At 42.8% G+C, this 12,966-nt stretch overlaps 1 protein-coding gene across 4 annotated transcripts in view; it reads left to right on the forward strand.

Moving 5' to 3' along the window:
- The window catches only part of TENM1 (teneurin transmembrane protein 1), a 2,006,416-nt gene that overhangs the window by 1,228,226 nt on the left and 765,224 nt on the right, over nucleotides 1-12,966 (forward strand). For all 4 annotated transcript variants that reach the window (XM_069612654.1, XM_069612656.1, XM_069612655.1 and 1 more), the window contains one exon: nucleotides 622-822. In XM_069612654.1, the coding sequence (XP_069468755.1) occupies nucleotides 622-822 (201 nt within the window). The remainder of the gene's footprint in view (nucleotides 1-621; nucleotides 823-12,966) is intronic.

Below are 12,966 nucleotides of genomic sequence, written 5' to 3' on the forward strand. Positions count from 1 at the left end.
TCCTCTCAGCTACCCTGCACTTGCGTTTCAGGACGGCGATGTCAGAATCATACCAATAGTTGCACTTGGAGGTATTCTCATGACAGGGGCAAGGATGTCCAGCGTGTTGGATATAGAAAGATGCAGATTAGAAAGGGCTCTGTAAGGGTGTGAGTCAACTGCAGAAGTAAGAGGAGCAGAGAAAGGCATCCATTGAAACACACTTCATGGGAGAATGACCAAGAATGTAGATGTCAGTGTTGGGGGGGGGTGATTTTCCTGTGGGGTAGAGAGTTTCAGAGGAGTGGACAGTAGAAATTGGTCTGTCCAAGAGAGAGGAGTGGTGAGAGGTTTAGAGAGGGGGATGTCTGAGGTGAGGAGAACATCCAAAGTATGTCCGGCAGGGTGTGTTGGGCCAGAGGGCAGAATGGAGCGAGAGAGAGTGTCACAATTAATGTTCCCATGCCATGCACATACAGTCAATCTGAAATTGTTTTAGAGACATCAAGAGACAGCAAACATCAACAATGATTAATGTTTTGGACATTTTCCAATTAGTTGTATTATTTGATTTTTTCTTCCGTAGCTTAACAGTCCATAATAGGATTTAAAATTCATATTAATACATACTCTTCATTTCAGAGGACTGCTTGGATCCTATGTGCTCCGGTCATGGGGTCTGTGTCCAAGGGGAGTGCCACTGTTCTGCTGGCTGGGGAGGAGTGAACTGTGAAACCACGCTGCCCATATGCCAGGAACAATGCTCTGGACATGGGACCTTCCAACTGGAGACTGGCATTTGCAGCTGTGACCCTAAATGGACCGGTGCAGACTGTTCAACGGGTAAGTTATTACTGAATGTCAAGTTCATCAACATTGGTGTAATGCCATCTTAACAGAAGAGCAACCAAGCATTCATTAGAGTAACAAGTGTAGCTTCCCTGGTAAAACAAGAAAAGCCTACTAAACTGTGCACCTGCATGGACTTCCGAAACATGTTAGGTTATCTTTGAGATAAGGGATTTGGCCACCAGTGACGGTAATGCACAACCATCCTTGTAGTGCAAGTTAATTGCTAATGGCCTTCACGTTGTTCATCCGTGCCACCTGACTTGACAAAAGCCGTCCAGGCCTGCTCCTCCCAGTCATCTGTACAGATGTACCCCTCTTCTCTGTCTCTCTGTATCCTACCTTTCGATGTTTATCTATTCTTTTGTTTCCTCTGGAAAACGCTCTGTTGTGTATCTGCATTGTTGTATACCTCTGTAAAGCGCTCTGTTGTGTATCTGCATTGTTGTATACCTCTGTAAAGCACGCTGCTGCTTCTCAAAACTAGGTCCATGCTCAATAAATACCCCACTAATAAAATGCATCTTCACAGGAGAAAAAGCCATTTGCAGAGGTGTAAAATGCATTTGTGCTTTTGTGATATGTAGTAATCTGGGGCCAATACTCTGAGTAGACCTGCAATACCCATTTAATACACAGCATGGCGTATTTCATTCCCTATACCACATGGCTATACACGGACAACCCCTTAATACCCGGCGAACTCGCTTAATGTAATGCAAGAGATATTTCAGTTGCTAATGCATAGCGTGAATGTAGTTTCCGGATTTATTTTTAAAAAGCAGCTTTTCATGTTTTGCAGAAGAATAATTTAAGCTTTTTAATAAAATGCATATGTAAGAATGTGTTTGTTTTGTGCTTTCAAATAAGCAATGACATGCAGATTCTTGCTCTCAAGTGTTAAACTCCTGCAGTGTACACAATAAGCATACTGCCATATACAGTTCCTTATCAGTAAATGGCTTTAAAGTGTCAAAGAAAGCGAGTTTAGGACAAAGGAATGTGCACTGCCTGCCTGGGCTTTAATGAAGTGGTTCAGTGGCACCTAGAAGTCTGCTCTGTGCTGGCTCAAGCAGCACGCATTTTGACATCACAAATGAAGAATAATGACTGATTGCAGAGCAATAGTGATGTCCTTTAGTTAGTACAAGTCAGTAGTGGTGTCACTACTAGCCTGTAATAAGAACAATATTTACAGCCTTTTAAAAGGGTATTGCAGGCTGCCATGTATTATAGGGAGGCAAAGTAGTGCAGCGAAAAATGAAAAGGGAGGAAAAGAGGAGGATAAGATTGGATTGGCACACACAAGAGTCAAAGTTATTCTTATTAGCAACAGATTAGCTTCTTTTGCAATATTGGAGGTGCGCTGCCTGCTGCAAATATATTGACTTCACTTACAAGTCCAAAACATTCAGAGGTCATAAACTTCATTGCATGTCATATTGAACTGCAGGGCAACTGTATTTTATTTACAATAGCAATACAGGGGAGGGAACTACCATGTGCCATGCCACCATTATATCATTAGGAGTACTTCCGGTGGAGGGTGGGTATTATGGAGAATTCTCAGAAATGTGTTAATTGCCTTCTACCTTAAAGACCCCCAGCTGTTTTGCTGGACTTTAGGACTTTTTATCTCTCATGTAATTTTAATGTGATTTATTCCCTGCATTTCTTTTGACTTTGGAGTCTGACAAACTCCATAGGCATCATCTTTTTCATTGTGCCACACAGCACCTTCAGTGCAGTGGCACAGGGAAGTCTCTTAAGATTTCCCTTCCCAAATCTTTTGAATACCTTCTCTTGGTGAGACTACTGTTTCCAAGAGCAGTAAAGTGAAATTGACTTTACTTACATGTTGTAACTTTTTAGACTCAGCCCACACTATCTTACCATAGAGTGCTGCAGAGGTTACTTAGTATCCCATTAGTCTAGAATCTCATGTAACATTTTAATGTTACCCTTTGTACAATTAATGGCTGATGGCAGTGGTTTACCTTTTACTACCATTGTGTGTTTTTACTGCAGGCTGCTTTCGTTGCCACGGTAAGGTGCCCGTGGGTGCCCATTTAGTCAAAATGGACCCGGTCTTCTTTTTTCACCATTTCTTGTTGGGAAGGTCCTTCTTGCGATTTACTCTCTGTGCCAAACTAGATTTGGTCCCTTTGTTCATTTTGTCTTTGGCGGGATTCATAAGTGAAGCCCGCCTCTGGCTCCAGTATGTCTGGCAGGGCCAGGAAGTGAGGGAAGTGCCAGAAACTCCCTGCCCTTAATCCCCTTGGTTACAGGAATGCACCCAAAGGTGAATGGCTGGCAAGGACAGCCAACCTGCTGTGTGATTGACAGCTAGGCTAGAATGAACGGGAGAAACCTGCATAAAAGGCGAGGCTTTTTGGCTTGGAAGGCAGAGTTGACCACTGCACAAAGGAATATGAAGAAGAGCTTGGAAGAGATGCCTGCTACAACTCCTGGACTGTTGGTTTGTCTTGTTAAGTCCTACTCCTGTACCGAAGCTCCGAATTCACCTCGACTAGAGAAGCCCTGCAAGGATGACTTCTCCCTTTGAGTTGGTGGGACCAATCAACTCCAAAGTAAGCCCGTCTGGACATCCTTTCAGAGCTGTCTGTACTTCCACTGCGCTGCTGCTGTAACCAAAGTGCCAGGGAGATCCACCGGACTTCCCTGAAGCAGGAGTGACCAAGCCTAGGCCACCTCAACAGAATGCTGGACCCCAGATTTGAGGAAAGTCTTAAGTAGTATCTGAGAACTGTGTGTTGCTATTTGCTGTCAAACGCGAGGAGCTGAAACACAGATGAACTGCTGAATCGAAGGTTGCCCATTGCTTCTGCTGACCTTCCCATTGCAGAGCAGGAGTCCCCAGACGTCTTCTCTCTTGTCACCACGACTGAAGCTCAGGAACAGGTTCTGCAGAGCTGTACAGGAACAGAAGCCAGCTGGAACCATTTCTTCTAACCAGAGGTACTGTAAAGTCTAAGAGAACGTACCTCTTGTGTAGCCTTGCTTGCTCTCCGTTTAGACCTGCCTTGGTTTAGCGTTGCTAAATCTTTGCCCCTCACAAGCCTCCCAGCGTGTTGCCCTTCAAGTGTTCTATTTTCTACAAACATTTCTAAAAACATTGTGCAAGACTGTTTACCTACCTGCAAAGAAGATCTTCAGCTCCCCTTGACATTGTGTAATTAACATTTGCTGTCCTGGCTCCCTGAGAGACTTCTCTTTACCTCTGACTTTGTGCTTTGGCCATTCCCCCAGGAAAGGGTTAATGTATTCTGCTTAGGAAGGTTCTTACAAGTATTTACCTGTTTATGAATTATCTGTGAACCTTTGTTTTATTCCTTTGTTCTATCTTTTACACCGGACTCAGTATTGCTCTAAATGTACCAGTGATAAATCAATGTCCACAGTGCCCTAGCTATTTGTCACCTGCGTGTGTCGGAATTGTCTGTGTGCCATCCCGATGGTTATCATCTGATTTAGAGAAACAGAGTGTGTTTTGAAGTGTATTATAAGTGTTAACTATATATTGCTAGCAAAACAAAAGAGTTGATGGCTGGAAGGTTTAGAATAAATCTTGACCTCTGGCATTGCTCTGGGCAACCTTCCAGACCATCGTTCTTCGCCTGCCAAGCCATTACAAAAGGGGAAAAACCATATGCAAATCAGGCTTGGTCCCACCCCCAAAGGGGTAGTCCAGCCCGAACTGCTAGGTCACATCCCTTTTGCACGAGACCACAAGCATCCCCAGACATGTTTCAGCCTTGTTGGGCGTCATCAGTGAGGAGTAGCTTGGGTCTCTAGGCCCAGCAGGCAAGGGACCCACGTCTGGGCATACCCTTCCCACTCGGGGTGACAATAGCAAAACAAAAGAGTTGATGGCTGGAAGGTTTAGAATAAATCTTGACCTCTGGCATTGCTCTGGGCAACCCTCCAGACCATCGTTCTTCGCCTGCCAAGCCATTACAAAAGGGGAAAAACCATATGCAAATCAGGCTTGGTCCCACCCCCAAAGGGGTAGTCCAGCCCGAACTGCTAGGTCACATCCCTTTTGCACGAGACCACAAGCATCCCCAGACATGTTTCAGCCTTGTTGGGCGTCATCAGTGAGGAGTAGCTTGGGTCTCTAGGCCCAGCAGGCAAGGGACCCATGTCTGGGCATACCCTTCCCACTCGGGGTGACAATAGCAAAACAAAAGAGTTGATGGCTGGAAGGTTTAGAATAAATCTTGACCTCTGGCATTGCTCTGGGCAACCCTCCAGACCATCGTTCTTCGCCTGCCAAGCCATTACAAAAGGGGAAAAACCATATGCAAATCAGGCTTGGTCCCACCCCCAAAGGGGTAGTCCAGCCCGAACTGCTAGGTCACATCCCTTTTGCACGAGACCACAAGCATCCCCAGACATGTTTCAGCCTTGTTGGGCGTCATCAGTGAGGAGTAGCTTGGGTCTGTAGGCCCAGCAGGCAAGGGACCCACGTCTGGGCATACCCTTCCCACTCGGGGTGACAATAGCAAAACAAAAGAGTTGATGGCTGGAAGGTTTAGAATAAATCTTGACCTCTGGCATTGCTCTGGGCAACCCTCCAGACCATCGTTCTTCGCCTGCCAAGCCATTACAAAAGGGGAAAGACCATATGCAAATCAGGCTTGGTCCCACCCCCAAAGGGGTAGTCCAGCCCGAACTGCTAGGTCACATCCCTTTTGCACGAGACCACAAGCATCCCCAGACATGTTTCAGCCTTGTTGGGCGTCATCAGTGAGGAGTAGCTTGGGTCTCTAGGCCCAGCAGGCAAGGGACCCACGTCTGGGCATACCCTTCCCACTCGGGGTGACAATAGCAAAACAAAAGAGTTGATGGCTGGAAGGTTTAGAATAAATCTTGACCTCTGGCATTGCTCTGGGCAACCCTCCAGACCATCATTCTTCGCCTGCCAAGCCATTACAAAAGGGGAAAAACCATATGCAAATCAGGCTTGGTCCCACCCCCAAAGGGGTAGTCCAGCCCGAACTGCTAGGTCACATCCCTTTTGCACGAGACCACAAGCATCCCCAGACATGTTTCAGCCTTGTTGGGCGTCATCAGTGAGGAGTAACTTGGGTCTCTAGGCCCAGCAGGCAAGGGACCCACGTCTGGGCATACCCTTCCCACTCGGGGTGACAATAGCAAAACAAAAGAGTTGATGGCTGGAAGGTTTAGAATAAATCTTGACCTCTGGCATTGCTATGGGCAACCCTCCAGACCATCGTTCTTCGCCTGCCAAGCCATTACAAAAGGGGAAAAACCATATGCAAATCAGGCTTGGTCCCATCCCCAAAGGGGTAGTCCAGCCCGAACTGCTAGGTCACATCCCTTTTGCACGAGACCACAAGCATCCCCAGACATGTTTCAGCCTTGTTGGGCGTCATCAGTGAGGAGTAGATTGGGTCTCTAGGCCCAGCAGGCAAGGGACCCACGTCTGGGCATACCCTTCCCACTCGGGGTGACAATAGCAAAACAAAAGAGTTGATGGCTGGAAGGTTTAGAATAAGTCTTGACCTCTGGCATTGCTCTGGGCAACCCTCCAGACCATCGTTCTTTGCCTGCCAAGCCATTACAAAAGGGGAAAAACCATATGCAAATCAGGCTTGGTCCCACCCCCAAAGGGGTAGTCCAGCCCGAACTGCTAGGTCACATACCTTTTGCACGAGACCACAAGCATCCCCAGACATGTTTCAGCCTTGTTGGGCGTCATCAGTGAGGAGTAGCTTGGGTCTCTAGGCCCAGCAGGCAAGGGACCCACGTCTGGGCATACCCTTCCCACTCGGGGTGACAATAGCAAAACAAAAGAGTTGATGGCTGGAAGGTTTCTGAAGAAGTCTTATACAACTGACTGTGAAATAAATTAATAATTGTTTTATCAACAAACCTTGAGTGTAACTCTTTATTTGAATAACTGCTACTGTGAAACTGTGTCACAACATGACTGCCCATATTGACCCCTCTTGAGATAAACCTGGCTGCTCAGCCACACTACCAACCTGTGTAGTACAGACTTATACCAAAGGTTGGGTCCCCATTGCCAGGAGGTCAAGGTTATTGTAGTGTACGCAAGACGACTTCAGCTTGCAAAGGTCGCTCCAGTGACTACTGACCATGATCCAAGTTCCTCTAGACCAGGGGTCAGCCGCTTGTAGCTCTACAGACATTTTGAACTGCAATTCCTGTATTCCCTCACCATTGACTATGCTGACAAGGCGCTGATGGAAGTTGTAGTCCAAGACATCTGGCGAGCCAATGGCTGCAGACCCCTGATGTAGCCTGTGCTAGACAGACTCCAAATGTCTGAATGGGATCTGGATGCACATGGTCTACAAGCTGACCTGAACTTTTCCACTTTGCTGACTTGAATTATAATAACCTTATCATATTTGACTGCCTTTATTCAGATAGAATGTATGTAGCGGCGACGAGGATCTCACTCATTACTTTTAATGCAATTGATTATGCACAGCGCAGGAAGCCATTCCACGTTTTATTTCTCGGATGGGCCATTTCGTCTGCAAGGCGGATAAGCTGCTTGCATTGTAATGTAAGCGCTGCATTCATATTCGCTGAATATTATTATTACTGAAAAGAAACAAAATATGATTTAAAAACGCTTTGTTTTAGTGCTGCCAAAGAGTGGTTTTTGAGACTCGAATGCTGTGCCGTGTATTTCACAGACGGGCACTTTGACGGCCATGTTCAATCTGGGAAGAGCGGATAGATACAGTCACGGGCTCGTGAATAGCAGAGAGTTGTTTGACATCCACTTCACCCTTTCCACTGCAATCAGCTCAGAACAGGAGGAACTGTAATGTATTCTGGCTCGTTTTTAAGGGCCTGCATGGTTTTGAGTTGAGTATTAAGCGAGCAAATTGTACTTCCATTTCCAGCAACAATGAAACGATAAAGGCCGTTTTAAAAGCTAGAAAATCGGAGCCAGGCCTCTCTCATAAGTACACACACCTATTCTTCGGTAAGAGCCTCAGCCACCTCGATGTGCGCATGCTCTCACTTATAAGTAGGGACAAAAGACTGAAGACAAATGCCCTCTTTAATCAGTTCATAGCTCCTCTTGTGCATGCACTCTGCCTCAAGTAGCAGCATTATTTCATGAGTACATGGACTCACTCAAAGGCTGGACACCAATATCATGGGAAGATTCAATTCTTCGTATGTACATGCGCGCCCTCCTGTACTCTTTTATTTGGTGTGCTTTTTTGTTGTTTTTTTTGTTTTTACTGTGCCAGTGTGCAGAGCGAAAGGCTCCGTGGCACAAAGGAAGGCTGTGGGGGAGGCGAGGGGCTTCCATAAGTGTGAGACAAGGGAAATGGTCCGTGGATGCTGAGGTATAAGGGAGGTTAGGGTGGGAAGGAGAACACAAACCTAATGAAAGCCCAGTGGGCTGCAGTCCTGAGGGTGGGGGCAGTCTGAAAGTCAAGTCATAAGTGCCGTAGGGGATAAATATCCCATTCGTGACTGTGGGAGATGGTTGCGACAGACAGGTGCCCTACGGCCAAGTTCATGGAACTGGTTCAAAGTGACTTTGCACTGCCAACAAACACCCTGATTCACAGAGTGGTGCAAAGTGTATTTTTTTTTTTTTTTTTTATTTTTATTATGACTTGTTGTTTTTCGATATCAAAATCTTTACAACAACGGTTTAAAATCGTATTCTAACATATAAAAATCAAGTTCAAACATAACAAGCAAAGAATATGGCAAGCAAAAAATCTTATGTTTTTCAATGAATGCATTTAAATCCTTCAGAATTAAGGCAGCAAAGATCTTCGCTGTGACATCTATGAGTGCTATCGGCCTAAAATTGTTGGGATCGTTCAACACTCCTTTTTTATGTAAGGGTATCACAATTGCCGATAGCCATGATTCCGGTACAGTTTTAGTTCGAAATACCCATTCCAGTCGCCTTAATATAATTTCTGACCAAAGCCTCGGGTCATCTTTTATAACACAGGGAGGGATCCCATCCGGGCCAGCAGCTTTGGAAGATTTCAGGTTCCCTATTACCTGTTCGATCTCACCTATGCTCCAGGGGCAAAGGCAGGGTAAATCTATCATGAAGTCTGGACATTGAATTTTGCTAAATTTTTGGGGCATGGCATATTTCTTCCGATATATTTCAATCCAGACCTCTCCACTCACCGCTGAACATAACAACGAGGTACCCTTCAACAATGGATCTTTTAGTGCCCTCCATACTTCCCTTGAATTTTTCTTAATCAAATCTTGGATCATTTTCTGATTTGATTTGATATATTTCTTAAACTTAAGTTGTTTAAGATCGTTTTTATAACTGATCAAAATTGCCTTTTTTTCATTAGCATAGGACTTTATAGATTTATAGTTTTCAGATAATTTACGTATGTCAAAGTTTTTCTGTTTTTTCCTTGCCGCAATTTCGACATTGTAAGCACTTGCAGAGTATATATGTTTTTCGCTTTTTCTTTGGGTTGCTAATGATTCCATGTGATTGTGTATCATGAGTTCGTTCACCTTTTCGCATAAGTTCAATTCTTTTTTGGACATCGTTTGGATATTTGTTTTAACTATGTCCCTATTTACCAAGTAATTTAAGTGCCTATATAATCCTGGGTTCCATCTGATAGAGATGGCTTTGCGATTAATTCCAATAATGACAATGCAGGTACAGAATTGTAAACAGGGAGGATACCATCCAACCTACACTGCAAGATGCAGTGATCGCTTAGGTGGGTAGGTATGATATTACACATTGATGATGTGTTTGCGACAGACAGGTGCCCTACGGCCAAGTTCATGGAACTGGTTCAAAGTGACTTTGCACTGCCAACAAACACCCTGATTCACAGAGTGGTGCAAAGTGTATTTTTTTTTATTTTTTTATTTTTATTATGACTTGTTGTTTTTCGATATCAAAATCTTTACAACAACGGTTTAAAATCGTATTCTAACATATAAAAATCAAGTTCAAACATAACAAGCAAAGAATATAGCAAGCAAAAAATAACAAGCAAAAAGTAAGAGAAAGAGAAAAAGGAAAAGTAATATAATACAAAATACAAGACATTAAAGATAGAACATACTAAAAACTTGAATCCACTAAAAAAATATGATGGACAATACAAACCAATATAAATAGCAGCATACTAAGAACTTGATAAAAGTGAATTCAATTCAGCCATTCGAGCATATAGCTAAAATATATCGGATCAGCCCTGAGCCTTCCAAAGTGATATTACTGTTAGCAATTTGTATCAGCAATTTGTTATTAAAACTTAGATCTTCATTCATGCATAACTTTGATATTTGCCAGCTTCTGCTCTATCACAGACAAAAAAAAGTATAGATCGACAATCAATGACTGCCTATACCCCCACATACATTGTAACCACAGTAGTTCAGATTTATGATTTGATGATGTATCCACATAATTACCTAAGTATCTTAGGCGCTCCTTTGCGAAGTATGAACAATAAATCACAAGATGCTTCAAAGTTTCAATCGATTGAGCCTTACAGAATCTACAAGCATCTACATGTGATGATTCAATATTCCGCCAGCATTTTGTTCGTTCTTTTGTTAGGAACAAATTAAATCTGAAGCGCATGTATGTTGTTCGTATCTTATGGCATGGAGCCTGCCTGATATAAGGGATTAAAGGTTTCTGCTTATGGCGGAAGTTCGCATATTCCTTGTATGCTGGATAATTACCGATTTTATCGGATATCATTGCCCAATCATGCTGAAATAGTTTACTCTTCACAATTTGGGGCCGTTTAATTAGATCTTCTGTATCCATTGCTAACGCTATCAGATTCTTTTGACAGTATTGACCAGCAGCATAAACAGATTTCGGGATGCCATGCTTAAGCATTTTTCCTAAGTCTTCATATAAGGAGTTTGACACAGGGTCCAACATTTTAGCATAACTATCAAGTTTTCGCCATAGGTACCTATAAGCAAGAGACTTAAGTCCAAGTTCATGGATAATTATTACATTTGGAATAGATGAGGGTAGATGCAAGACTTCTTTCCAAATTTTACCTTGGATTTTATTCAGGATATTCCCAATTTCTAATGAACATAGGTCTAAGCCATAGATGATTATTGCTTCAACTTTAAGTGTATAGAACTCAATCAATGGAAGTAGAGAAAATTGACAAATCTTTAAGTATATTAGTTTCATCTGTGCGATTAGTGGGGCTGTTTTAACGACAATTTCGACCTGCCATTTAGAAATTGAATCTGAGTTATTTAAGTTGTAACCTAAATATATCATACCCAAAGCACGGGGTATGATCAACCCTTTAATGCTCCATTTATACCTAATGATCTTTCTCTTGTTTGTAAAGATCAAAATATTAGATTTCTTTGAATTTAAGATCAAATTATGGGTCTCACAGAATTTAACTAGAGATTCCAGTTTATTTTGGAGACCAAAAGGGGTTAAGTCGAACAAAATCAGATCATCCGCAAAGGCCGGCCAATCAAGACGTAAATCGCCCAATTTAACCGCAAATGAATTACAAGTGGCCCATATGTTATCAATCTCTGTAAGATATAAGTTAAAGAGCGTGGCAGCAAGGTTACATCCTTGTTTCACTCCTATGTGTGTGGCTATCGGAGGAGTCAGTAGACCGGTATTATCGATCTTTATCCTATAGGAGGTGTTAGTATGTAAAAGTGCTATCATGGCAATAAGGTCAGATGGTATATGTAACTCTCCCATTTTTTGCCACAGTATTTCTCTTATTACCGAGTCAAAAGCCCCAGATATATCAAGCAGAGCCATATAGATCGGGCCTTGGTTTTTCTGCCTAGAGAGCTTCAGTAAATGCATCATCATGGTGGCATTAAGGTGAGTGCCCATTCCCTTCCGGAAACCTTTTTGGTATCGAGACAGGATCTTATGTTTTTCAATGAATGCATTTAAATCCTTCAGAATTAAGGCAGCAAAGATCTTCGCTGTGACATCTATGAGTGCTATCGGCCTAAAATTGTTGGGATCGTTCAACACTCCTTTTTTATGTAAGGGTATCACAATTGCCGATAGCCATGATTCCGGTACAGTTTTAGTTCGAAATACCCATTCCAGTCGCCTTAATATAATTTCTGACCAAAGCCTCGGGTCATCTTTTATAACACAGGGAGGGATCCCATCCGGGCCAGCAGCTTTGGAAGATTTCAGGTTCCCTATTACCTGTTCGATCTCACCTATGCTCCAGGGGCAAAGGCAGGGTAAATCTATCATGAAGTCTGGACATTGAATTTTGCTAAATTTTTGGGGCATGGCATATTTCTTCCGATATATTTCAATCCAGACCTCTCCACTCACCGCTGAACATAACAACGAGGTACCCTTCAACAATGGATCTTTTAGTGCCCTCCATACTTCCCTTGAATTTTTCTTAATCAAATCTTGGATCATTTTCTGATTTGATTTGATATATTTCTTAAACTTAAGTTGTTTAAGATCGTTTTTATAACTGATCAAAATTGCCTTTTTTTCATTAGCATAGGACTTTATAGATTTATAGTTTTCAGATAATTTACGTATGTCAAAGTTTTTCTGTTTTTTCCTTGCCGCAATTTCGACATTGTAAGCACTTGCAGAGTATATATGTTTTTCGCTTTTTCTTTGGGTTGCTAATGATTCCATGTGATTGTGTATCATGAGTTCGTTCACCTTTTCGCATAAGTTCAATTCTTTTTTGGACATCGTTTGGATATTTGTTTTAACTATGTCCCTATTTACCAAGTAATTTAAGTGCCTATATAATCCTGGGTTCCATCTGATAGAGATGGCTTTGCGATTAATTCCAATAATGACAATGCAGGTACAGAATTGTAAACAGGGAGGATACCATCCAACTGTAAGAGGATTCAATTCAGCACTACAGCCAAGTTAACGCCTAGTCTAGAATACTGAATGAAAACCCTTATTGATATATCTTTAGGTCCAGTTCATGCGTTCTGGATGACTACCCTTGTATAACACCCCTCTCTTGGAATCCCCCTGACCCCACTGAGCCAAGAAGTAATTCTGTTTTGCAAGTTTAAAAGGTTTATTTGATAAATTAAAATATATATCACACTTTTTAA

This window comes from Ambystoma mexicanum, chromosome 5p (assembly GCF_040938575.1).
Source record: "Ambystoma mexicanum isolate Mex_15411 chromosome 5p, UKY_AmexF1_1, whole genome shotgun sequence".
In the NCBI taxonomy this organism is placed as follows: domain Eukaryota; kingdom Metazoa; phylum Chordata; class Amphibia; order Caudata; family Ambystomatidae; genus Ambystoma; species Ambystoma mexicanum.